The 25,661-nt window shown below is 36.1% G+C and overlaps 1 protein-coding gene across 1 annotated transcript in view; it reads left to right on the plus strand.

Moving 5' to 3' along the window:
* Positions 1-25,661, plus strand: part of RFC1 (replication factor C (activator 1) 1, 145kDa) — a 76,862-nt gene that overhangs the window by 16,377 nt on the left and 34,824 nt on the right. Inside the window, exons 3-7 of the mRNA XM_008581987.1 lie at positions 4,196-4,268; positions 6,426-6,548; positions 18,450-18,682; positions 19,621-19,698; positions 25,155-25,235. Of these exons, the coding sequence (XP_008580209.1) occupies positions 4,196-4,268; positions 6,426-6,548; positions 18,450-18,682; positions 19,621-19,698; positions 25,155-25,235 (588 nt within the window). The remainder of the gene's footprint in view (positions 1-4,195; positions 4,269-6,425; positions 6,549-18,449; positions 18,683-19,620; positions 19,699-25,154; positions 25,236-25,661) is intronic.

The raw sequence follows: 25,661 nt of genomic DNA on the forward strand, positions 1-25,661 counted from the left end.
ATTTCTCTCTTTTCTGTTCTTAAGTGTACTTGTTTTTTTTTTTTTTTTTTTTTTTTTTGTCTTTTTTCCGTGTCCGGCAACGGATCGCAACCCTCAGTGTTGCCCCCGTACCGGACCGGGGACCGGCAACGGGATCGTAACCCTCGGCGTCGCTCCCGCGCCTCGCTCAGCCAGTGAGCGGGGACCGGTCCGCATGTGGGATCCGAACCCTCGGCGGGAGCGCCACCGCACTTCCCAAGCGGCGCACTACAGCAGTGCGCCACCAGGCCGGCCCCATTACAGTTCTTGTGTACTAATTCTAACATGGGTTATGTCAGGATTGGTCTTCATTAAGCACCTTTTCTTGAATCTGTGGATCATGTTATTAGTTAGTTTGGGCTGCCATAACAAAATGCCACAGACTGGGTGGATAAACAACAGAAATTTATTTCCTCACAGAGAGGTTTTCTTCAAGGCTAGAAGTCCATGATCAAGGTTCTGGCCAATTTGTTTTCTGGTGAGGGCTCTTTTCCTGGCTTGCATAAGGCTGTCTTCTTGCTGAGTGCTCACATAGCCTTTCCTCAGTGTGAGTGTGCTGGGAGAGAAAGACAGGAAGGTAGGGGAGGGTGGGAAGGGGAGAGAGAAAGATGAGTGAGTTCTCTAGAGTCTGTTCTTATAAGGATGCCAGTCCTATCAGATTAGGACTCCACCTTTATGACCTCATTTAACTTTATTTATTGATTTAGTTAGTTTTTGTTGGCTGGTTGGTAAGAGGTTCCAAACCCTTGACTTTGGTGTTACACCATGCTCTAGCCAGCTGAGCTAACCAGCCATTTAAGTTTAATTACTTCCTTAGAGGTTTCATCTCCAAATACAGCCACAGTGAGGGGTAGGGCTTCAATATATGAATTTTGGGGATATAACATTTGCATAGGATACACATTTCCATTCCAAAAGGAAGAAATCAGAAGGAAGAAAGGGGTGATGGGTCCCCAGCAAATCCATAACCTATCAAAGCTAATTCCATTAGATTTTAAGACTTGAGAATAATCCTTTTGGCTTGATGCCCTGCCTTTCAGACCCACTGAAGTGGCGGCCCCACTCCTACATCCCTAGGCAACTCTGCAGGGCCACCCTGCCCTTATGGTTTCAGGCGGAGGCTGTCTAGTCTGTTGAAACCAAGGGGGTGCGCTGACCCTTTGAAACTGTTGAGGCAGTCCTGATGATCTCTGAATTGCCTTTAGGTCATTATTCCCTTTTCTCAAAGAATGGCTCTATTGTCCTCTCCTGTAGAATCTAAGAAGTCTGACAGCCTTCCTACATTCCATCCATTCTCCATCCCCTCCAGATCAAACTGGCAGTGTTTCTGCTTGTACAATCCCATAATCTCTATTGAATGATAGTCCAGCTACACCCTTGGTGTTCTTTTCAAAACATGCTTTCTCATTTTTTGCAGTATGGACAGGCCGTAAATATTTAAAATCTCCAAGATTTAACAATTCCTTTTAGCTTAACAATTCCTTCTTCAATTTATCTCTTTCTGCTTGCATTTTTCTATAAGCAGTCAGGAGGATTCAGCCACACCTTCAACATTTTGCTTCAAAATCTCCTCAGCTAAATACCATAGTTTACAAGTTCTGTATTTCACAAAATACTAGAACATAGCTCAACTAAGAAGGAATTGCCTTTCTACCAGTTTCCAATAATTCTTTACCACTGTAAGAAGGAATTGCCTTTCTACCAGTTTCCAATAACCTCTTTTTCCTTTCCATCTGAGACCTTACCAGTTTGGCCTTTAATGCTTATATTCTTACCCACATTCATGGTGATATATATATTATCTGAAATGAAAGAGGCATTCTCTGTAGCTCTCCTCTTTTCTTCATGAGCCCTTGCTGAAATCACCTTTAACATCATATTGCTACCAACAGTTCCTTCATGGCATTCTAGGCTTTTATTTGCATGTACCTCAAAACTCCTCTAGCCTCTACCCATTACCCAGTTCCAGAGCCATTTCCATATATTAGGTATTTTTACAGCAGTACCCCATTCTCAGTGCCAAAATTTGCATTAGTCAGGGTTCTCTAGAGAAACAGGAGCAATAGGATACACACATACACACACAAACACACTTTTAGTCCATTTTTGTATTGCTATAACAGAAATACCTAAGACTGGGTAATTTATAAGGAAAAGAGGTTTATTTGGCTTACGATTCTGGGACAGCTGCATCTGGAATGGGCCTCAGGCTGCTTCTACTTATGGTGAAAAAGTGGCAGGCAGCTGGCAGGTACAAGCAGATCACATGGCAAGAGGAAGCAAGAGAAAGAGAGAGAGAGAGAGAGACAGAGACAGAGAGAGAGAGGAGGTGCCAGGGTCCTTTAAACAATCAGCTCTCACGGGAACTAATAGAGCGAGAACTCACTCACTACCCCTTCTCCCCCAGGGAGAGCATTAATCCATTCATGAGGGATCTGCCCGCATGACTCAATCAGTTTCCAACACTGCCACATTGGAAATCAAATTTCCACATGAGTTTTGGAGGGGACAACACATCCAAACTCTATCACACACACATACATGTACACATACACCTAAGGGATTTTTTACAAGGAATTGGTTCATGCGATTATGGAGACTGACAAGTCCCAAAATTTGTAGTTGGCAGGTTGCAGATCCAGAAAACCTGATGGTGTAGTTTCAGTGCAAGGCCTGAGAACCAGTAGAACTGATAGTGTCATTCTGGCCTGAAGGCCAGCGGGCTTGAAATTCTGAAAGAGTGATTTTGAACTGATGTTTCAGTTCAAGTCCAAAGTCAGGAAAAGAACTGATGTCCTAGCTTGAAGCAGTCAGGCAGGAGGAATTTCTTCTCATTCAGGGGAGGGTCAGGCTTTTGTTCTTTTCAGGCCTTCAACGGATTGCATGAAGCTCAACTATATCAGAGAGGGCAATTTGCTTTACTTAGTCTATCAATTTAAATATTAAGCTTATCCAAGACGCTCTCACAGAAACACCCAGAATGATATTTGACCAAATATCTGGACACCTCATGTTCCAGTCAAGTTGACATAAAATTAGTTGCCATTGGCTACATTTTCTCTTTTTTTTGAATGTCTAGTTATTTTGGATTTATCTTGGACATTGTGAATGATAGGAATTTGGGATTCTGTTATATTTTTCTGAAGTGTTGATTCTTTTGGTTTATCAGCAGTTAATTTGGATGAACTCAAGCTCCAAACTCTCACCTTCCCTGTGATGAGCAGCAGCTGAAATCTTTGTTCAATTCTTTTTAACCTTAGCTAGGCACTTGGAGTTTTTCCACACATATATAATTCAGGAGACAGCCAGAAATTTGGGTAAAGTTTTCAGGGAGGATTTGGGACTCCTTTTCTGTGTCTTTCTCCCTTCTGGAATACTTTCTTCTCTCTGAGTTGCTATAGTTGCTTCTAACTCTCTCCTCTGATCTAGTGGTATATGTAAATTATAATGATTCATTTGTTCTATCGTCTTGCAAACTAGTTGATTGTTCTTGTGTTTTTGAAGTTTTATCATAATGGATAGAAATAGCTTATATTTTTACTTTATAATTAATTATGATCAGTTATTTTTTGCTGTCTGCTTTCTTGATGCTTTTTGGGATAATCTGAATGTGTTAGAAATGTAATATTTAACTACAAAATACAAATAATACCTTTTACTTTGGTTTTATTTAGTTTTCCAGCAGACATTATCTAGTGGTGGGCCACTAACTTAGCTTTTATTTCTGTTTCTATCTTAAATTTTTAGGAAGCACTTGCCTTGTACTATCTGACATTCTTTTACTCTTTATTATATACAGGTTACTATTTAAAATGGAGCTGAATAATAATATAGCTTATTCTGTAATTCTTTCCCATCCTGATGCAGTTATTGTCTGGCCTATTCTTTAACCGCATAAAGGCATTGTTGATATTGTAGGCTGGTTAATTATTTGTTGTAGAGGACTGTCCTGTGCACTGCAGAATGCTTAGTAGAATCACTGGTCTACTCATTAGATGCCATTAGTGCCCCACCAACCCCCAGTTGTGACAAGCCGAAATGGCTGTAGACATTGACAGATATCTCCTGGGGGGCAAAATCACCCCTGGTTGAGAACCACTGAGTCCAAGTCTAATGAGAAGAAAAGCATAAATTATATATGCTTCTTTGTGTTCTAATTATACTGTGATGCTTATAGGTAAATAGCTCTTGTAAAGATGATTCCAAACAGAAGCATCCAAGCAAGAAAAAGAGGATCATCTATGATTCAGGTAATATTTCTTCTGAGGAGATTTAAAGTTTTAAAATTAGTTTATATCCTTTAGAACAATGTTTTCCAAACTGATATTCTAAGATACACAGCTCTCTCAGTGATGTTAATTGGTGCTGTGAGAGGAGGGCTGTATGCTCAAATAAAGTTTAAAACAATTTTACTTAACTTAAGAACTTATCAGAACCTAAATACATTCAGAGGGGGATACAATATTAGCATGTTTCAAACCTACTTCAAACATGGTGTATTTATTTTTCGTAATAGTCATATTAGTTTCTCTTCCAACTGAGGTTCTTGGAAATTGCATTTGAAAAACAGTGCCTTAGAATTTTGCTTTTAAAGCAAAGATCTAAAATTCAATTTTTGTGCTTGATTGAAAGAACCCATCCTTTTTTGTTGCATTTAAAAAGGAATAAACACAATTTAAAGGCTTTTCTTTGAATACAATTTTACGGTAGGGAACATGAATTTTTGTGTATGCCTTTTATGATGCACACAATGAGTAAAATGATGGTAGAATTCAGAAAGTTTTAGTTTTTGCTTTTGTGGAGAAGATTCATCTGATGTGAATTCTTTCGTTATTTAATTTTTATTTTCATCTCATGTGAGTTCTTGAAATTAAAAATATAGCCTAAGGAGCCATTTACAGATTGTCAAGATTTTGACAGTGATAGCAAAGGTTCTGACTAAATTCTAGAAGTACTTGAGTGTTTACTGTGTGCCTCTTACTGCTCTATACTGTAGGGAATTTTTTTTTTTTTTTTAAAGGATACAGCAGATATGAGGGGAAAACAAATAGGAACTTTTCAACTGAAAAATATAATACCCCAAATTAGAAACTCAGTGACAGGTTTAACAGCAGCTTAGACACAAAAAGAAATTTAGTGAACTAAAATCTGAAGAAAATAAAACAGGAGGATATGGCCCATTCACAGGAAAAAACATTTAAATGACAGAAACCATCCCTGAGGAAGCCTAGACATTGAGCTTACTAAACAAAGACTTTAAATCAACTGTCTCAAAAAACTAAAGGAAGACATGGACAAAAACAAAATGAAACACAGAAAAAATGATAAATGAACAAAATGAGAATATCAACAGATAGGTATTATAAAAGAGACCAAATAAAAATATAATAAAACATTTAAAAATTCACCAGAGGGGCTCAATAGCAGATTTGAGCAGAAAAAATAAAGAATTAGCAAACCTGAAACACTACGATTGAAATTATCTAGTATGAAGAGTGTAGGGAATTTGAAAGAAGTATGTGTCCCTATTCCCCAGGAGTTTCATTTTGGGAAACTGGAAATTTAATTGTTTAATATGATTCAGAACATTATGAACATGGTTTGTAACTGCATGGCGCAGAGGAAGAGGAAGACACTAAAGTTTATGAAGCATCTATTTTGTACTAGGTACTATGCCAGGAATGCACACTTTGTCCTGATTTATATTTAAGTGCTCTGGGTAATTAGTCTGTGGTAGATAGAATAATGGTCTCCAAATATATCCATACCCTAATTCCTAGAACCTGTGAATATGTTAGGTTACATGGCAAAGGAAAATAAAAGTTGCAGATGGCATTAGGAGGCTAATTAGATGACCTTGAAATAGGGAGATTATCCTGGATTATTGAGGTGGGCTCAGTGTAGTCACAAGGAATAGGGAAGCAAAAGAAGAGATTTAGAGGGAGATTAACTATGGAGGAAGGTCAGAGAATCAGAGAGGTGGCAGCATGAGAAGGACTCTGCTTGATGTTGCTGGCTTTGAAAATGGAGGAAGGAGCTGTGACCCCAGAAATGCTGGCAGCCACTACAAACTGGAAATGGCAAGATGGATTCTTCCCTAGAGTATCCAGAAAGGAACATAGCCCTGCTGACACCTTGATTTTAGCCCAGTGAGACCCATATTGGACATCTAACCTCCAGAACTGTAAGATAATAAATTGGTGTTTTAAGCCACTAACGTTGTGGTCATTTGTTATGGCAACATTAGAAAACTAATATGTAGGCTTAATACTGGGCGAATGTAACCTGAGAATTCACAAGAGTGCCTTGAAAAGGACCTTGAGGAATTGGTTCACAAAAACTACTTTATAAACAAACTATATTATATTTCTTTTCAAAGTTTTGTTTTATTTTCCTCTCACATACAGATTCAGAATCAGAGGAGACGGTGCAGATAAAAAATGCCAAAAAGCAACCAGAAAAATTGCCCTTGTCTTCTAAATCTGGTAAAATTTTACGGCAGGACCCTGTTACATACATTTCAGAAACAGGTAAGGTTACTGAATATGTTCAGTTTTTTAGAGAGAGGCACTGTGTGTTTTGTTCTTGATCATTTCATTGGTGTTTAAGTATACCTCCTTCACTTTGAATTGAATTTCTATTGCCTTTTTTGCTTTGTTGAATTACTCATCTGTACTCATCTTTGGCATTTTTTGTGGGTTAAGGACCACTTACAGGGGAATTGACTGTTGGAATTTTTTTTTAAGTGTTCTATATTGAATTATGTAAGCTGAAGCATTATCTTGAATCATATATTAAAACATTATTGGGTTGTTTTAGAATTACTTTTTTGTGTAAGTTTTTTATCTTGCATGAGAAAGTCAAAATAATCTAAGTGTATAGTGATTATTCATATTTGTGATTTATAATTTAGCACACATGTGACTTGAATATTCTGTATTCTCTGGTGGCACCAAAGATTTTAGTATTGGCTTTTAGGAGAAGATTGCTTTGTACTTAAATTATTTATGTTTGATCTGTTTTAAGAGTGATCAAAGAGCAAAATACATTTACAAATAATTTTATACTAATCTTAAAATTTTGTAGTATAAGTAATTGTTTCATTGGTAGGATTCTTTTATGTGAGGATCCCTGAGTTACATCCCAGGGAAAAAAACTCAGATATGTTAGTAGTGAAGTCATTTTGATTCTAGTATTGTTAACTCTTAGAGGAGGCTATTATAGGAATAATACGGGGATAATATTTATGAAAGGGCAAGACTCAGTGCCTGACACATATACTAGAAGGCACTCAAAAGGAAAAATAAAAACAAAAAAACAGAAAAGCCTCCAGTTTAACTTTGTAGGCTATATGAGACATTTATTGATGAAGTTCAAAATGGTCAAAGATAAAATATAAGTGATGTGAACATATTTTTTGGAAGATTTTTAGTAAGTTGAGGTGTTTCTTTGTTATGGCATGTGGCAGATTTACTCTCTTAATCTTTTTGTTCTATTGCTAAATATCTGCTTAGGCACATTTTGCAAAAGAACTTTTTCATTAAGAGACCTCCCCTTTTAGATCTGGTCACCTTTGTGAAGTTTTGAATATCTGGGAGGGATAGTAAAAACAGTATGGTGATAGGTTTATTGTGTAACTGAAGGTGGTGTGATCAAGCTTTCCAGTGATACCCTGAAAACATCAGTTAGTTTGTAGAAAGCTGTGACCTTCAACTGTGGATCAAGGCTGTTGTTATCTTGTGATTTTAAGTACACAAAAGGGCCAGACAATTTAAACTCTGATCACAGATTTTCTTTAACATAGGACTGCTTATTTCAGATGAGGAATTTTAGAATGTTGCTTTCTGAAGAGATATCCAGCATTTTTTCTGAACTTTTTATGGGCATTAGGCAGTGTTTGTGTCATTCTGTGATGGCATGTGTATGTGAAAGTAAACATTGTCCCCTTGTTTTAAGCTAAAAATCTTGAAGTCTGATGTACACATCTAATGTGATGTTAGAGTTTCAAAAAAGAAAAGTGCAGCTTCTTAAAGTTAATGCACTTCTGGGGCCGGCCCGTGGCTCACTCGGGAGAGTGCGGTGCTGATAACACCAAGGCCCCGTGTATGTGAAAGTAAACATTGTCCCCTTGTTTTAAGCTAAAAATCGTGAAGTCTGATGTACACATCTAATGTGATGTTAGAGTTTCAAAAAAGAAAAGTGCAGCTTCTTAAAGTTAATGCACTTCGGGGGCCGGCCCGTGGCTCACTCGGGAGAGTGCGGTGCTGATAACACCAAGGCCCCGTGTTCGGGTCCCATATAGGGATCGCCGGTTCGCTCACTGGCTGAGTGTGGTGCTGACAACACCAAGTCAAGGGTTAAGATCCCCTTACCGGTCATCTTTAAAAAAAAAAAAAAAAAAAATTAATGCACTTCTGGAAAATCTTCGATCTTAAAACAATTCTTTTATTATTCTTTACTTTTTCTTTAATCTAAAACTAGTTTTCAATACCATGTCATAAATGTTTCCATTTTATGTTACCAGTATAAGGTTAAATAAAATATTTGTGGTAATAATAGCTTAAAAATAAAAATTCTAATCTAAAATTATATTGTTTATTTGGAGATTGAGGTTTCTTGCGGAAAAGTATTATATAACATGATTCAGTTTCAAAAACCTGTTAATTCCAAAAGAAATAATTTTGCTTTATTGTTCTATACTTTTCTTTTATGCCCTTCTTCTGTGTTCTGATTTTAAAAAACACAACCTTTGGTTTCTATAGGCATTTTTTTTGTATAGTATGTGCTATTTTTCTATAGTATGTGCTGTGTTTAAGAGCATGGCCTGGGTTAAATCTTTACTTACTTTCCCTGTGTCTTAGTTTCCTTATATGTAAAATGGGGACGTTACTAGTACCTACATCAGCAGCCTTTGTGATGATAAAATGAGATAAAGGCACATACAAAAGTCTGGTACATAATAAATGCTCTATAAGTAGTAACTGTATTCTTATGTTTTGACCCTATTATAAGCCTACTTTTGCCTTTAGAGACTTTTTGCTTTTGCTTATGTACTTAGGGCTTTCTGTTGATTATGTAGCTGTGCTTTAGAAATTTAGAAATGGTATTTGATTCACTTATGTTATAGAAGTGTGCTGTCCGGTATGGCAACTACTAGTTACTTGTGGCTGCAGAGGACTTGAAATATGATTAGCTTGAATTGAAAGTGTTGTAAGTGTAAAATATACACAGATTTCACATGGCAAAGAAAACATCCTACAGATTGGGAAAAAATATTTGCAAACAATGTATCTGATAAGGGGTTAATATCTAAAATTCATAAATAACTAAATAGTAGTACCGCAAATATTCTAATTAAAAAACAGGCAAATGATCTGAATAGACATTTCTCCAAAGAAAACATAAGAATAGCCAATAGAGAAATGAAAAGGTGCTCAACATCATTAGTAAATCAAAACCACAATCAGATATCACACCAATTGGAATGGCTGTTACCAAAAAGTTAAGAGATAAATGTTGTCCAGGGCGTGGAGGAAAGGGAACCTTTGTACACTGTTGGTGGGAATGTAGATTGGTGCAGCCATTATGGAAAACAGTATGGAGGTTCCTAAAGAAATTAAAAGTAGAACTACTGTATGATCCAGCAATCCTTCTTCTGAGCATATACACAAAGGAAATGAAATTACTACCTTGTGTAGATATCAGTACTTCCATGTTCACTGTAGCATTATGCACAGTAGCTAAGATAAACAGGCTAAATGTTTGACAGTGGATGAATGGATAAACTATATATACATGTGCATGTATATAGTGGAATATTATTCAGCTTTAAAAAAGGAGGTCCTGCCATTTGCCACAACATGGATGAAACTGGAGGGCATTATGCCAAGTGAAATAAGCCTGGCACAGAAAGAAAAATATTGCATGATTTCACTTATATGTGGAATCTAAAAAAAAAGAAAAAAAGATATACAGGCATAGAGAATAAAATAGTGGTTACGGGGGTGGGTAGTGGGGAGACGGGGGCAGGAAATGGGGAGATGTAGGTTAGAACACACAAAGTAGCACATGTGTAGGATGAACTGCAGATCTGATGTACAATGTGAGGACTGTAGTTAATAAAATTGTACTGTATTTGGGATTCCTGTTAAATGAGTAGATTTTAGCTGCTCTTGCACAAAAACAAAAAAATGGGTAACTGTGAGATGATGGATATATCAATTTGCTTTGCTATAGTAACCATTTTGCTATCTATATGTATCCCATAACATATTGCATACCTTGACTATACATAATAAGTTTTATTTAAAAAATACTGATTTCAAATACTTTGTACAAAAAAGGTAAATTATCTTATTAATTTTTTAGTATTGATCACATGTTGAATTGTCAATAATTTGGATATATTGGGTTAAATAAAAATATTGTGAAAATTAATTTCAATTTTTTTTCTTTTTTTAAAAAATGTGGCTACAAGAAAATTTTAAATTACACATGTGGCTCACATTTTATTTCTATTGCATAGTGCTTTATAAACAGTGAGGAGCATATGTAGGAAATAACATAGGTTTCAAGTATTTTTGTTTATGTTACACGACTTTTTAGGCTATATTACTATACATATCTTTAGGTTTATCATTTAGCTCCATGACAAATATTTTTCATCACACTTTGATTAAATGTGTCTTCTACTAGGATTTACTGATTTTTGAAACTACTTTGTTAATTTCCCACGTTACAGGAAAAGAAAAAAATTGCTTATAAATATTTTAATAGCTGACCATTGACTTTAGTAAAATGTTCTAGGTTGGTAAAAACCCAAATACTTGTTGTACTGGGTAGATATATTTACTTTTAGCTGTTTAATGAAGCAAGAGACCTTGAGTTTTATTTGGCAAAGATGACCTTTTATTATGCAGTTTCATCAGGGGCTGCTGTTTGATTGAAAATGGTGGGGGGTTTTTCCTGTCTTAAGAATGTTTCTGAGTAATGATTTTGATTGAGCACATAATTCCAGAGGCAGTTAATGCTTTTGAAGTTATAATTATTTGGGAGGTAGAAGAGAAAAAATTGGGGGATATTGTGTTCTCTAGATTACCATGTAACATCAGTGACATGTGACTTGGGAAAATAGCATAAAATATTACCAGGGATGTGTGTGTAACATTCTCTTTGCTAATTTTTAGAGACATATAGTTTTGTATATCAGACAGATCCAGATTCTGTGTGATAGAGAACTTCTCAGATATTTTCAGGGAAACCTAGAGTGACTGAGGCAGAAAGTTTCCTTGAAGTGAGAGGAAACTAAGATCTATGTATCTTTGATTATATTTGTTCAAAAATTAGTATTAATTAGTCATTGCTTAATTAGGTTTAGAATTTTTGAGGATGGATAAAGTATTCAGATCAACATTATTTTGAATTGCCTAAGTAAATGTTCTATTCCCTCATCCAGCCGTTTTGCCTTACACAGGTATATTAAAAACACATACACATGCACATGCGCACACGTACATATATGCACATATGCATTTATTTATTTGAATAGCATCTTATTGTATAAATCTCTGCAGCTAGCTTTTTCATTACTTAATGTCTTAGCCCTTCTTCCCTGCCTCCCTCTCCCCCTCCATTTCATTGGTCTCTGCCTCTCTCTCCCCCTTCCTTTAGCCTCCCTCTCTTTCTTCTTTTCAATATGGAAAGATCCCTATCTCATTCTTTTTAACTTCTGCATAGGATTTAATAGTATGGACTTAATTTTTCTCATTCTCTTATTTTTGGATATTGGATTATTGACATGAACGTACTTGTTTATGCTTCATTGTGGTATATTTAACTATCAATAATAAATGGGCAATTCACAGTGAGGAACATGATCACTTAAAAGGGAGTAGTATTTCTTGGGGCTAATTGGCATTCATTTTAAGAGTGTAATTTATCCACCTGCATTTATGAAACATAGAAAAGAGCTCCCACTTCCTTCTTCTGGGCACAGTGCTTTTATTAGGGTATTTCCTCACCTGAGCATTATCATTTTCCTTTTGACTCTTATTAATCTTATGGGTCACAGTCCCCGAACTTTTTTTTTTTTTTTAACATGTGCTACTATTAAGTTAGCTCTTTCTTTTCCAGTGTTCAGGTCTAGAAAAGGGACTTTATGTTTCTCCCTATTAGATTTCTGAAACTAACAATTATGTTTTTATTCTGTTAGATTCTAGGCTGATTCTAAGCTCTTGTATCTTGTGTTATTTAATTTTTAAATTTTAAATTTCAGTACTTAAAACTTTAACTTAAATTTTTATTTTTAATTGATAAGTAATAATCATATATATTTATGGGATACAGAGTGATGGTTTTTTTGTTTGCTTGTTTTTTTTTTTTTAAAGATGGCCAGTAAGGGGATCTTATCCCTTGACTTGGTGTTGTAAGCACCATGCTCGCCCAAGTGAGCCACGGGCTAGCCCCTACAATGTGATGTTTTGATATGTGTATACAGTGTGGAATGACCAATACTTTTATTTCACAATATTAAATCCTTATTAATTTATTTATTGAACAAATGAGATATGTTCACCGTATGTGTATAATAGTGTACTGGACAATCTATGACTAAAGCTTAGTACTGCCTTCAAGTAGTTAAAGTCTATTAGGGAGATAATGCTTTTACATAAAAATTGTAATATTAAGAAAAAAATTAACAAATAGTGATAAAAACATCTTCCAAGGATTTTCAAACACGGGAGAGATACCCTTTATTTTGGAGGTTCAGGAAACATTTCCTGGAGGAGAGGGAAGTTTGAGTAAATGAGAAAGATTTTGGTAGGATATTTCACATGGAGATTTAGGTACCATGTATGTATAGTAAGAAGAGAGAATAATGTGGAAGTTTGGAAATCAGTAGTGTTATTTTATAGCTTTTTTCATTACTTTCTAACTTATTATAGAAAGAGAAAGTCCACTTTAAAAATTCCAATTTATGAACTTTCACAGATTTGTATTGGACTAATTCTACCTACTGTCGTATTGTAGCTTTTATTTTAATTACATTATCTTCTGCATAGGAATCGTTTATTTTATTTGAAACCCCTGTGTCCAAAGTGAAAGGCAGGGAGAATTCTGTCACAATGATGTTAAGATAAATACACTTTTTAACTGACTTTGGAATGAAATAGCATTATTTATTATATAGCTTATATTTCATATCTATCTCATTTCATCTTTAAAACTACCTTATAATATTAGGGCTGACTTAATTTAAGAAAACTTATTTTCAGAGAAGCATTTTTAATCTAAGGCTGCACAGGTTTCACAATGGAAGAATCCAGTGAATCTTTGGATGTGCCTCAGCGATTTGTTTTTTCATATCATCTGATTTCACATCTTCCACAAATTTGATAGACTTACCTTTGTATTTCTTTCTGAATCATTAGTAAAATTGTTTAGCATTATGGGACAAATGAAGAAAGCTTTTCAACGTTTGCATTGAACCATTATCAGCACCCTGGATATAGCCATCACTCCTTATGAATAGTTGTTCCATTACTTATGAATCTTAGTAACTTATTATCTTGTATTTCTCTATCTTGCCAAAAATTAGTGCTTCTCAACAAAGGGTGATTTTGTCTCTCAGAAGACTTTTGGCAGGGCTGGCCCGGTGGCGCACTGGAGAGTGCGCCGCTTGGGAGCACGGCGGCGCTCCCGCCGAGGGTTCGGATCCCATGTGGAAAACGGTTCCCGCTCACTGGCTGAGCGCGGTGCGGGCGCAACACTGAGGGTTGCGATCCTGTTACCGGTCGGTAAAAAAGACAAAAAGGGAAAGAAAAAAAAAAAAAAGGAGAGTATTTCTTAATTTCTGAATACATAGGGACTTTAAATTTTGTCTTTGTAATTGCAATATCTCAAAACTTATTTTTTTATCTGGAGACATTTTTGGTTGTCACAACTTGGAGGAGTTCTATGGCATCTATTTGGTAGAGGCCAGGGATGCTGCTAAACATTCCACAATTTACAGCTCCCCACAACAAAGAATTGCTTGGCTTAAAATGTCAGTAACTCAGAGGTAGAAACCCCGCCATAGCATATTGGAAGAGAATTTGGTGGATGTTTTGTTTAAGTCCAGATATCTCTGTTTTTAGTATTCATCTCATCTGGTAGTCTAGTAATTCACAGAGGAAATGAAGGCTGAGGCCTTCATTTATTCTCAGTGGATCCCTGTCCACTTCTGTTGAATACCGTGCGCTCCCTTTGACCTGCTCATGATACTATTACATAGCATTGTCACTAAACCTTTCATCTTCTATAGTTCTTTTTTTTTTCCCCCCTTTTTGTCTTTTTTCGTGACTGGTAACGGGATCGCAACCCTCGGTGTCGCGCCCGTACCGCGACCGGCAACGGGATCGCAACCCTCGGTGTCACGCCCGCACCGCGCTCAACCAGTGAGCGGACCGGTCTCTATATGGGATCCGAACCCTTGGTGGGAGTGCTGCCGCGCTCCCAAGCGCCGCACTCTACCGAATGCACCACCGGGCCGGCCCATCTTCTATAGTTCTGTGGTTGGGGATCTGTCTTTCTCTTTTGGACAATTAGGATTCCATTTTTTCTCTTTCATCTTTAGGGATTTCTTCCATTTTATATGATTCAAAGGTCACTGGTAGTGCTTGAGCAGTTTTATCTGCAAATTCACATCTTTATAAGAGCTAGATGCCTTTCTTATAATCTTTTTTCCTAATTTCTTCTTCAGTTTTCTTTTATTAGTGCCTATTATGAGACCTGAAAAAAAATAAGTGGCATACAGAGAGGGAGAAGAATTAAAAAAGGACACAGTGAATAGGATACCGTTCCATTACTTACAAATCTTAGTAACCACTATTATCTTGTAACTGGAATGATTATTGAGGTTCTGAAACATCTTTGAAAATGAACAGACTTGTTTGTTCTGGTGACATGTACTTTGCTATCAGGCACTTATGAAGCTGTGAGAGACACAGGGCTATGTCCCAGAATGCTAAGGAAGTAGGATTATCATATGAAAATGTCAGTAAGTCCTAACAAAATAATATTTGCCTTTAATACTGAGACTAGCATTGTTCCCTTTTTTCATGTGTGAGGAAGAGATACATGAATGGAAGTTTGGGCTTGTATTGCAGAATCACTCCCTTAACTCTCTGGCCAATCAGGTTTCCTTCTATTGCCTGTTTCATGCCTTAGAATCAAGATAGAAGCTCTGGGTAATGTACCTGTGGCCAGTTGTCTAAGCCTTCCCTTCTCCCCTCCCCCTTTTCTTTTTTCTGTGAGATCCAGTGGACCTGGCACTTATGTGGGTGGATAATCTCATATTTCAAGCCAGTACTTTTTTCTTTTTATCGTCACTCAACTACCTCACTAAATACCCCAAATTATAAAATAGTTTCATTTTTAGAGTATAACTGATTCCATTTGATTCTAAGAGGATTCACTGGTAATGAATCATGAGATCTCTGGTTTCTTGATTGAAGATGAGCAGTCTCAACTTTTATTTTATTATACTGATATGTATAGAATGTCTGATTCATTACATAAATGGACAAAGATGGTATGTTTAGTTTCTCTTCCATCCACTTAATTAACAAGTATTTACTGAATGCTTGACATATGCATGATCCTTTCTCTACTTCCAAAACCAAAAGGATAATTTAGGTTTTTGACTAAAGGAAGTATGGAAAAAGAACTTTATAGAAAAAGGCTTTTAAACACCCAGATACCATTTTTAGTTTTTAACTTGTTGCTAAATTATTTTATTAATATTTTTTTTCTATTGAGACATAATTGATTATACATATTTGTGGGTTCAGAGTTGAATATCAATACCTGTGTACAAATGTGAGGGTCAAATCAGAATAAGTAGTATACTCATCATTACAAAACATAATCATTCTTTGTGTCCATTAACCAATTTCTTGCTAACCTCTCTTCCCCTTTCCCACCTCTAGTAACCACAGTTCTGCCCGTCAGCAGTTGGCTAGAGCATGGTGTTGATAACACCACCAAGGTCAGGGGTTCGGATTCCTGAGCTAGTGAGCTGCCAAAAAAACACCAATTATTTTAAATCTCTATGACCACATCTCTCCATAAATTTGTTTTTTTGTGTGTTCCAGACCACAGGAAAGAAAATTACAGAATAAGGGTATTCAGAGATCTGTTTGAAAAGGCAAAACTCTCAGCAGTATGAACTCAAGAATTAGATTTTTTTCCTTTCCTGGCTTGTAAATAGATTTTTATATGGACCGGCATATTATTTTCTTTCTTTTTTATTTGTTATCCTTCTAAATAAATGAATGTTATCTAACTCAGAGTGGCAAAGCAATCTTCTCTCTCAGGCAATTCCTGTGCTGTGTTGGATAATGCTAGTTTACTTGGTCGTTGTTATCACATTCGAGGTTATGTTGTCTATAAATAAAAATAAATGGTGTGTTTATAAGGAGACAGATATCCTGAAGGGAAATTCTAAGTATTCAATTGCCCATGATTTTCAACGAGTTCTCAGAAATTCGACTTAGATATATTTATCATTATTTTATTATAAGTTCCTGGGGAGAAGAGAACACAGTTTGCCTTTGGCTTCTGACAAGGTAGAAACAAATTTAGGCTTATTAGAAAACAAGAACAAATGTTAAAAAAGAAAACAACAGCAGCTTTATTTGGAATGTTTCATCTCTACACACTTCATAGGATTGTAGAATATTTATTTCACACGAGGATGGCCACAGCAACACCTGTTATATGTCTGTGTCTTTTGCAAGCAGCTAGTTGCTTCCTTCATCTCTTTTACCTTCTTCATAAAATATTGATGTAGCCTTTGAAATATTAAGGGCTACAGGAGCTTTAAGACAACTAGTTCAGAAGTTATAGTATAGAGACAATAGGACTGCTCTTCAGGTTTTCTGGTTTTATCAAGGTAAGGTGACAGGATACTTTCAGATATGTCTGTGACTTATAGGATACCGTATTTATTTATGAATAAATGTGGAATCATCTATATATGAAAGAAATGTCTGTATGCTTAGGATCACAAATTTACTTTTTTCGTGTTAGGTATTCTCATAACTGTAAAGTGAGTTTGGGTAGGTGCACTAAGTTAAGTCTTCAGTGCAAGGGAGCCAGGCCTTGAGAATTGTCCTCCTTTTTTCTCTTTTCATAACTCTATTTCACTAGAATTCCTTTTACTTTCCAAAGGGCCTGGAGAACTGTTTATTTTGTGGTTAACAGAGAAAAAGTGTGCAACTTTTGATTAATAGAGTGAAAACCTACTTGAAATTTCACACAGAACACTTCCATATTTTTTCGATGGAAATCCACTTGTAATTAAATTTTTACTCAGAAATTACAAAAATGTTTATAAAATTATGTCTATGTTTAGGCATAGTACATATTTTGGATCTATAGCTTGAAGGCATTGTTAAGTTTAAATTCACATATTCAGAGACGGGCTCTATTACCTTCCACTATTGTAAAGAGATCACTAGTAGAGAAGGCTCATGAAAAGCAGCTCTTCTTTTAGGGGTGACATCTGTACCTGTAATGTTAGGGCTAATATAAAACAACAAAGTGATGCATTTTGCTTTTTTGCCAGCTTAATTTGGCTGTTTTCATCACTTTTTTGAACCTTGAAATTTGGGCTTAGTATTTAATGGCTGCATGAGTCCATTGTTTGGTTAGAGCACAATTTATATAAGCCTTTCCCCAGTTTTCATTATTTTAGTTGCTTATACTTTTCATGTTCTTAATAGTGTGATGAATATATTTGTGTATAAATATTTGTCAGTGCCTCTGATTATCTCCAGGAGTTACTATACTAAAGGATATCAACTTCTTGCTGCAGTCACATTGACTTCCAAGCACACTCACCTTAAAGCTTTTGCACTTGTAGTTTTCATTGCCTGAATATTCTTGCCTGAGGTATCTTCATTTCAGGGCTCTGTTCAAAAGTTGCTTATCACAGAGGTTTTTCCTGACCACCTAAAGCCTATGTAAGAGAGCATGCTTCATCTCTCTTAATTCTCTCACCCTATTTGACTTTTTCTTCATGGCACATATAAATTTACAATATATATTTGTTTATTTGTATATCCTTTTCTCTAAGGTTTCAACTTCCATGTGGACAAGTATTTTGTCTTTTTTATTTACTGCTGTAACCTCAGTGCCTGGTACGTAATAGGTACTCAGAAAATATTTGTGTACTCTAAGTAGTAATTGAGGGAGATAGTGTATTACAGACCTAGCTGGTAAACGTGGGGATGACTGTTGAATTCGGGAGACAGGAAGAAAAAAAATTATTAGCATCCCAAACCTCTTGTATATTTTTTATAACGATGGTAGATGTGGTTAATATAGAAAGAATATAAATGATTAAATTGGTGTTTTATCAAAAACTATTTGGTTATATTCCATTTAAGATGAAGAAGATGACTTTATGTCTAAGAAGGCAGCCTCAAAATCAAAAGAGAATGGAGGATCTACCAATAGTTATCTTGGAGTATCAAACATGAAAAAGAATGAAGAAAAAACTAAGACTGAGAATAAACCTTTATCACCAATAAAACTTACACCCACATCAGTGCTTGATTATTTTGGAACTGGAAGTGTCCAAAGATCAGATAAGAAGATGGTGGCAAGCAAGAGAAAAGAGGTGAGTGTTCTACATGCAAGCAAGGATGTTCAGGGTTTGTACCCATTCACTGATATTAATAAGACAAATTTTGATGTTATAAATGGGTCAACATGTTTTATTAGTGAAAATCATTTTTCTATGATTATGGATAAAATGTATTATCCTCATTTTAGAGGATGAGGAAGTTAGGATATTACACATTTAATTATTTTATACTTGAAAGTGGGAAAAGATCATTTAAACCATAAGAAAAAATTATAATTCTTAGAATTTGAATTGAATTCTCAGAATGCAGACTCATTTTACTATTGACCTTACCAAAATCAGGCAATAAATCTGTTCCCAAATGAGATAATACATCCTTTATAAGTAGAGCATACCTATGTTATACTTTTGACCTCTGCTTTGACTAATATTGGATTCATCTTTTTCTGTCCATTAGAAAACAGACATACAGATAAATTATAGGGAAAGTAGTTTCCTGGTTAAGGTAGCCTGCCGAATGGGGTGTCTGTTGATTTCATTAGTGCCTTCATAGGGCAATGTAATCATTTGCACATATTGGTTTGCCAGTGTTTTGGACTATTTCTCTCTCTCTCTCTTTTTTTTTGTTTATTTTTTATTGAAACATAGTTGATTGTACATACTTGTGGGTGGGCTTCTTTTCAAGCCAACACATTAATCTACCGGACTTTTTATATTTTTGTTTTGATACTTCTCTTGAACATATCAATAGAACTAAGTGATAACTATCTGTCCATGAGATATTTACTTATTAGGAAATTGGATGTGGTCAGGGAGTGGCCATACACTTGACTTTCTTGTTGGTGTGCATTGTGATTATTATTGATAGGCTTGTCTCTCATTGGTATATTTAATCAGCTGCAGTCAAGAATGGCACCTTATTTCTTACTTAAGGTTTATACTGATCTTGCTTGATTTTCTTTGGAACATAGCCTTCACAAAATACAAATGATTCTGGATTAAATGATGAAGCCATCGCCAAGCAATTGCAACTTGATGAAGATGCAGAGGTATTGGCATTTTGTTTAGATATCATTAATAACTTGATATTGTGACTTGCTGTTTAATCTCGCCAGGCAAACAATCAAGATTCTTCTGGTCTAATTTTGAATTGAGCCTCGTTGAAAGTTACACGTGTAAAATAAGTATAATCTAATATATGAAAATCTAGATTTTTAGAAAAGATAAATTATGAGACCAGGGATAATTATTTACCTAAAGATTTATTTTTAGAGTTCTTTGATTGGGAGTCACCATTAGTATATTTAAAATAGTTTAATTATCCCTGTACTGGCCAGCCCCCTTCCCCACAAAAGTTTAATTTGCTCATATCTCTTTCCACTATGAGCAATCTCACACATTCCTGTGGCTTTAATTACTATGTACTCATGTATGCTGATGACCTCTAAATCTGTCTCCAGTTCAGAGCTTTCTCTTGAGCTATAAACCCATATAGTCATCCAACGAGTGTTTATTGAGCTCTTACTGAGTGCCTAGCACTGTTCTAGATGTTAAGGATACTGCAGTTAAAAATAAAAAAAAATAAAAATAAAAAAAAAAAAGAATGGGCCGGCCCGGTGGCGCACTGGATGGTGCACCGCTTGGGAAGCGCGGCGGCGCTCCCGCCCGAGGGTTCGGATCCCACATACAGACCGGTTCCCGCTCACTGGCTGAGCGAGGCGCGGGAGCAGCGCCGAGGGTTGCGGTCCCGTTGCCGGTCCCCGGTCCGGTGCGGGGGCAACACTGAGGGTTGCGATCCGTTGCCGGACACGGAAAAAAGACAAAATAAATAAATAAATAAATAAAAATAAAAAAAAGAATGTAATGTCGAGTAATTATAAGTTCTATGAAGAAAAGTAAAGGGGTAGTTTTAGGGAAGATCCTTGAGCACAAGGAATGGCATTGGGGCACAAAATGAAATAATGCAGTGAGCCATGGTGCTGGCTACTTGGAGGAAGATTTCCTCTAAGTATAGAGAACAGCAAATGCAGACATCCTGAGGCAGAATTGTGCTTCATGTGTTCAGGAGACCAGTATGGCTGGAGAAGAGTGATTGAGAAGGAGAGTGGTTTAGGATGATTTTGGTGAAATGGCCAGCAGCAAATCCTGTGGGTCATGATAGGTCTTTGATACATACTGACAGGACTTTGGATGGTAAGGACTTTGGATTTTAGTTTCTGTGAGATGGGAAGCTGCTGGAGACCAGCTTCGCAGGATTTGTTGGACCTGATTAGGTGGTATGGATTCGGTGAAAAGGAAGAGATGGACCACAGATGTCTAGTGCAAGTGTGGACACCAACCACAAAAATCTTGCTTTATTTATATTTTTTACGTAACCTTTTACATGATGATTTATCTTTTAATCAAAACATTTTTTATTTCATTTCTATAGAAAAAGACAAAACAAAATGTTCCAAAGCAATCATGCTGTGATAAAAACACCTACTCATGCATCAATAGTTCACCCTAAAGCCTGTGGCTTGTGGCCAGGAAACTATACAATAGCGGCATGCTTGGCATTAAAGCGTCAGACTTTTGGTCTGAATCACAATTCTTGACCTTTTAAACTTTTACACATAAACTTATATTCTAAATTCCTATTAAATCTTACTTATACTTATATCTAACAATTTAATGTTTTGTTTTATATTAATTACTTTAAATCTTAACCAAAATCACAATATTTACAACATGATTTTATATAATTAAACTTAATTATAATGTTCTATTATATTTTGCACTACTATTAAAAACAATTACACCTTAATCTAAACAAAATCTATTAATATCAAAACCTTTTTATATATCTTTACTATTTTACCTATTCATATTTATAGTAAAACTTTCTATTTTCTTGCCAGTTGACTCTGGGAACAGTATAAGGAACAAAGTGAAAAATTAAGTGATCCTACTCAAGCTAACAAAAACACACTATATCATTCTTATTATTACTAAAAAAAAGAACATGTTCTTGGTAAATCAAGTGAAACTGTGGGAGTGGGGAGAAACAAAGAAATCTGTAACTGGTTGTGATAAATTAGTTGTAAACATTACTGCACTCAGACCCACCGTCTCCCTGGGGGAATGTAGATAGAAATCTATCATAACAACTTCATTCCACACGTACAAGAGCATGACCACAGCCACAATGGGTTAATGCACATATCAGTAACAAAGAAGATTAATAACAAAATTAAACTGAGCCAACCCATACTAGTGGGAACATGCATCAAAAACACCTTCAGTACTGACAATGCCTTTTAAATAAACCAATTATTATTATTATTATTTTTTTGACCAGTAAGGGGATCGCAACTCTCAGCACGGTGTGGTCCGCACCACGCTCAGCCAGTGAGCGCACAGGCAACCCCTATATAGAATCCAAACCCGCAGCCTTGGTGCTCCCAGCGCCGCACTCTCCTGAGTGAGCCACGGGGCTGGCCCTAAACCAATTAATTTTGATGTATTATTAACATGTCCCTTGAGAAACCCCAGGGCCCTTTGAATTTTCCAAAGGACATGCCAGTATGGCCTTGAGAAACTCCAGGGCCCTTGGAATCCCCCAAAGCCACACTAAGCCAAAAGTTAGGCCTCTAATTCTGAAAAGCCTTGTCAAGTAAAGGTGAAACAAACAAGAAATCTCCACGGAGCCGTGCCGCACATAGGAGACCCTCTTGCAGCCTGTTGAATAAGGGGCATCACTCTCAGGCTCCCATGCCACTCCCTGTAGCAGGATGGCTCACGGCAGGAAGCCATTGGAGTTTTGAATAGAGGTGATATGACTTGATGGATCTTAAAAGAAAATTACTTTGGCTTTGTGATGGAATAGACCATGGTGGGGCAAAATTAAAGGCAGATCAGATTGGAGACTGTTAAGGTAGGGTAGGTGAGAGAAGATCTTGGCTTGCACCAGGTTGGCATCAGAAGAGGTGGTGAGAAGCAGTTATAATCTGAGTGTGCCCTGATGGTGAAGCAGTCAAGTTGTTGATGGATTGGATGTAAGATGTGGGGGAAGAAGATTCAAGGGTGGCCTCAGTGACTGGATGAATGATGATATCATTTACTAAGACTGGAACACAGGAGGCCAAACAGGCTTGGTAAGAGAAATCAAGAGTTCTGTTTTGTACATGGTATGTTCAAGATGGCTAATAGACTTCCAGATGGAGATACAGAGTGGCCGATTGGGTAGAGGAGTATGGAGCTCACAGCAGAGGTCTAAGCTGAAGTGTATGCTTGGGATTCATTAGCACTTGAATGTTAAGATCAGTGTAACTGGATGAGATCATGGGGAGAGAATGTAAACAGAAAAGAAAAAAGATCTCGGGATTGGTATTTTATGGAAGCCAAATGAAGAAAATATATTCAGTAGGAATGCTTGTGTCTGTCAGAGGCTCCAGACCTAGGTATCTGCTATTTGAATCTTCTCCCTATTTCTTAGCGTGTCATTTTCCCAGACTCCTCAAACAATATTAGAAACCTCTGCCATATACTCTGTCGCACCTTATTATGGCTACTATTATCATTTAGTATAATTGCTACTTAAGCGTCTTCCTACATATAGGCTATAAATTTTACCTACCAGGGCTGTTTATGTGTCACTCAACCATTGTGACATCAATGCTTATCTTAGTGCTTGGCATGGAATGGGCTCTTGATAAATATTTTGAGAGAACAATATCGTGATTGTTCACATTTTATTAATTGGCAGTTTATAGTTTGTGTTTCAAAATCTTTTTGTGTTATTTGATCACACTGAATTACATAAACTACAAACAGGTGTCCACATGACTCAAGGTAGTATGAGTAGCCTAGGATAAACTAGGAAGTAATTTTTAGTAATCTGACTTCTCCTCATCTGTCCTAATTTCTGGAGGGTTACTCAATCCTTTCCAAACCAGGCGTGGTGCTTTGTATCACAGTCTGCTATTTCCCCATTTCTATCACATTCTTTCAGAATCTTCTTTGGGTAATTTATTAATCTGATGAAGGACTTTTAGTGTGTTAATGATGATGGTGTCTTTCCCAATTTTCCTTCTGAGAGTTTTTTCCCCTTTTTTTCTTCCTCATGTTTACCTCTTTATTTGTTTATTTATTTTTGGGTGCTGGCAGGTATGGGGATCTGAACCTTTGACCCGGGTGTTATGGCACCTTGCTCTAACCAGCTGAGCTAACTGGCGAGCCCTACCTCTTTTGTTTATTCATTTAGTAAATGCATCTGTTATCTAATATGTAAGTCAGTATGTTAAATGACATATTTAGCTGTGTTAAATGTCATAATAAAATACAGGACTCTTGATCACATGATGCCATGTTCACCAATAATGGAATTCTAATGCAAGTATTTCAGTTTCTTTTATCTGCTCAAATATCTAGAATCCTCTTTTCCAGAGCATACTACACAGTGTGAAATTTTGGGAAAGTGATATAGACTTCAACCAGAAATCCTTGCAAGGCTGCCAGTGGTTTAGAGTTTGAAGGGCTTTTCTATGATTAAGATTTTAATACTGTTTTTCACAATGAGATGTGTAGTTCAGTTATGATAAAGAAATGTTAGGCAACAGAATGTATTAGTGTGCATCTGTCTGGCTTGGTAGTCTGCGTAGTTTGGGTTAGTTCATTTTATAAACAGGAAATGGCTTGGTTACTGTGTCCTCATCAGGCTTATGCCAACTTCCAAGCCTTTTGGACTGGGTGGATTTTGATGTCCTTTCCTTTGTTTGAATAACATGGGGAGGTTTTTGTTCAATTTATGTTAGGCCATTTTACCAAAGGACATAAAACCATTTAGTTTATAATGAGAAATGTATTCCACTGCTGCACTGTCTTCGGGAAGAGCTCCATTTTGCTGAGAGTGAAGATATTTGTAAATACAGTGAGGTAACTAGAATGTGTGTGTTACATTAGCATATTAGGGAAACTTCTGATGTGATGACTTAAAATTTCAGAAGTCAGAACAGGTGCATTTGAATTAGTAATCGAAAATGGGAGTTTAATGGTAAAAAGTGATGGTTACTATTGTGTGCAAAGAAAATTATGCTTTTCTTAATTTCTTAGATTCCCTTTTTTTTGTGCCCTCCAGACAATTATGTTTTTCTGTTAGTTTACATTTTCTTTCAGAGGTCTTTCCAGAATTTAAAATAAATAGAAATAGGTCTGTAAGTGTTGCATTAGGACCATTAAGAGAAAACTATAGACTTCAAATTTTCTAAGTCAGAAATGTGACTTTAAAAATATGCTAAATTTATCTATTATGCCTGTAAAGTTAGAAATGTGTGTTCTGAAAGTTAACTTGGCTTAGTGAAACAAACCTGTGATACTTACTGTTAAATGTTAAGTAGAAAAATGTCATAGTTATTTTCTGGAAAATGTTTTTCCAGTTTCTTCTAAATACCTGTATATCAAACACTTAAAAACTTTCACTGACAAGAAGAACAAAAGAAACTTACTGTGTTGACACTTTTTACAGTTGGAGAGGCAATTGCATGAAGATGAAGAGTTTGCCAGAACATTAGCCATGTTGGATGAAGAACAACCTAAGACCAAAAAGGTAGATTATATCAAGCTGTTTGCACTCTGAATTTACAATACAGATCAGTGTTCCTTTCTATATCTGTGTATTCTAGGCTCTGGAGATAAAACCATGAGTAACTCTTACAGAAAGAGGCTAAATTATTTTAATTTGTAAAAATATTTTTGGGGAAGCTCATTGAGAAACTTACTGTTCCTAAAAGGAGGTTGACAGTGCCAAAGCAAACCAGAACTTTTCTTCACAAAGCAGTGAATTACACCTCTTCCTTATTCTTTATTACAAGGGGTTCATATGTATGTGTTCAGAGAATAATGCTTATAAAAATTCCTATGGAACACAAGCTTAATAACTTTAATATTAATGACTGTCTTTTCAAGAAGCAAAATTCTTGCTATTTCTAATTAGCTAACTTTTTTTTTTTTTTTTTTTTTTTTTTTTTTTTTT

This window comes from Galeopterus variegatus, unplaced genomic scaffold (assembly GCF_000696425.1).
Source record: "Galeopterus variegatus unplaced genomic scaffold, G_variegatus-3.0.2 Scaffold2498, whole genome shotgun sequence".
Lineage (NCBI taxonomy): Eukaryota > Metazoa > Chordata > Mammalia > Dermoptera > Cynocephalidae > Galeopterus > Galeopterus variegatus.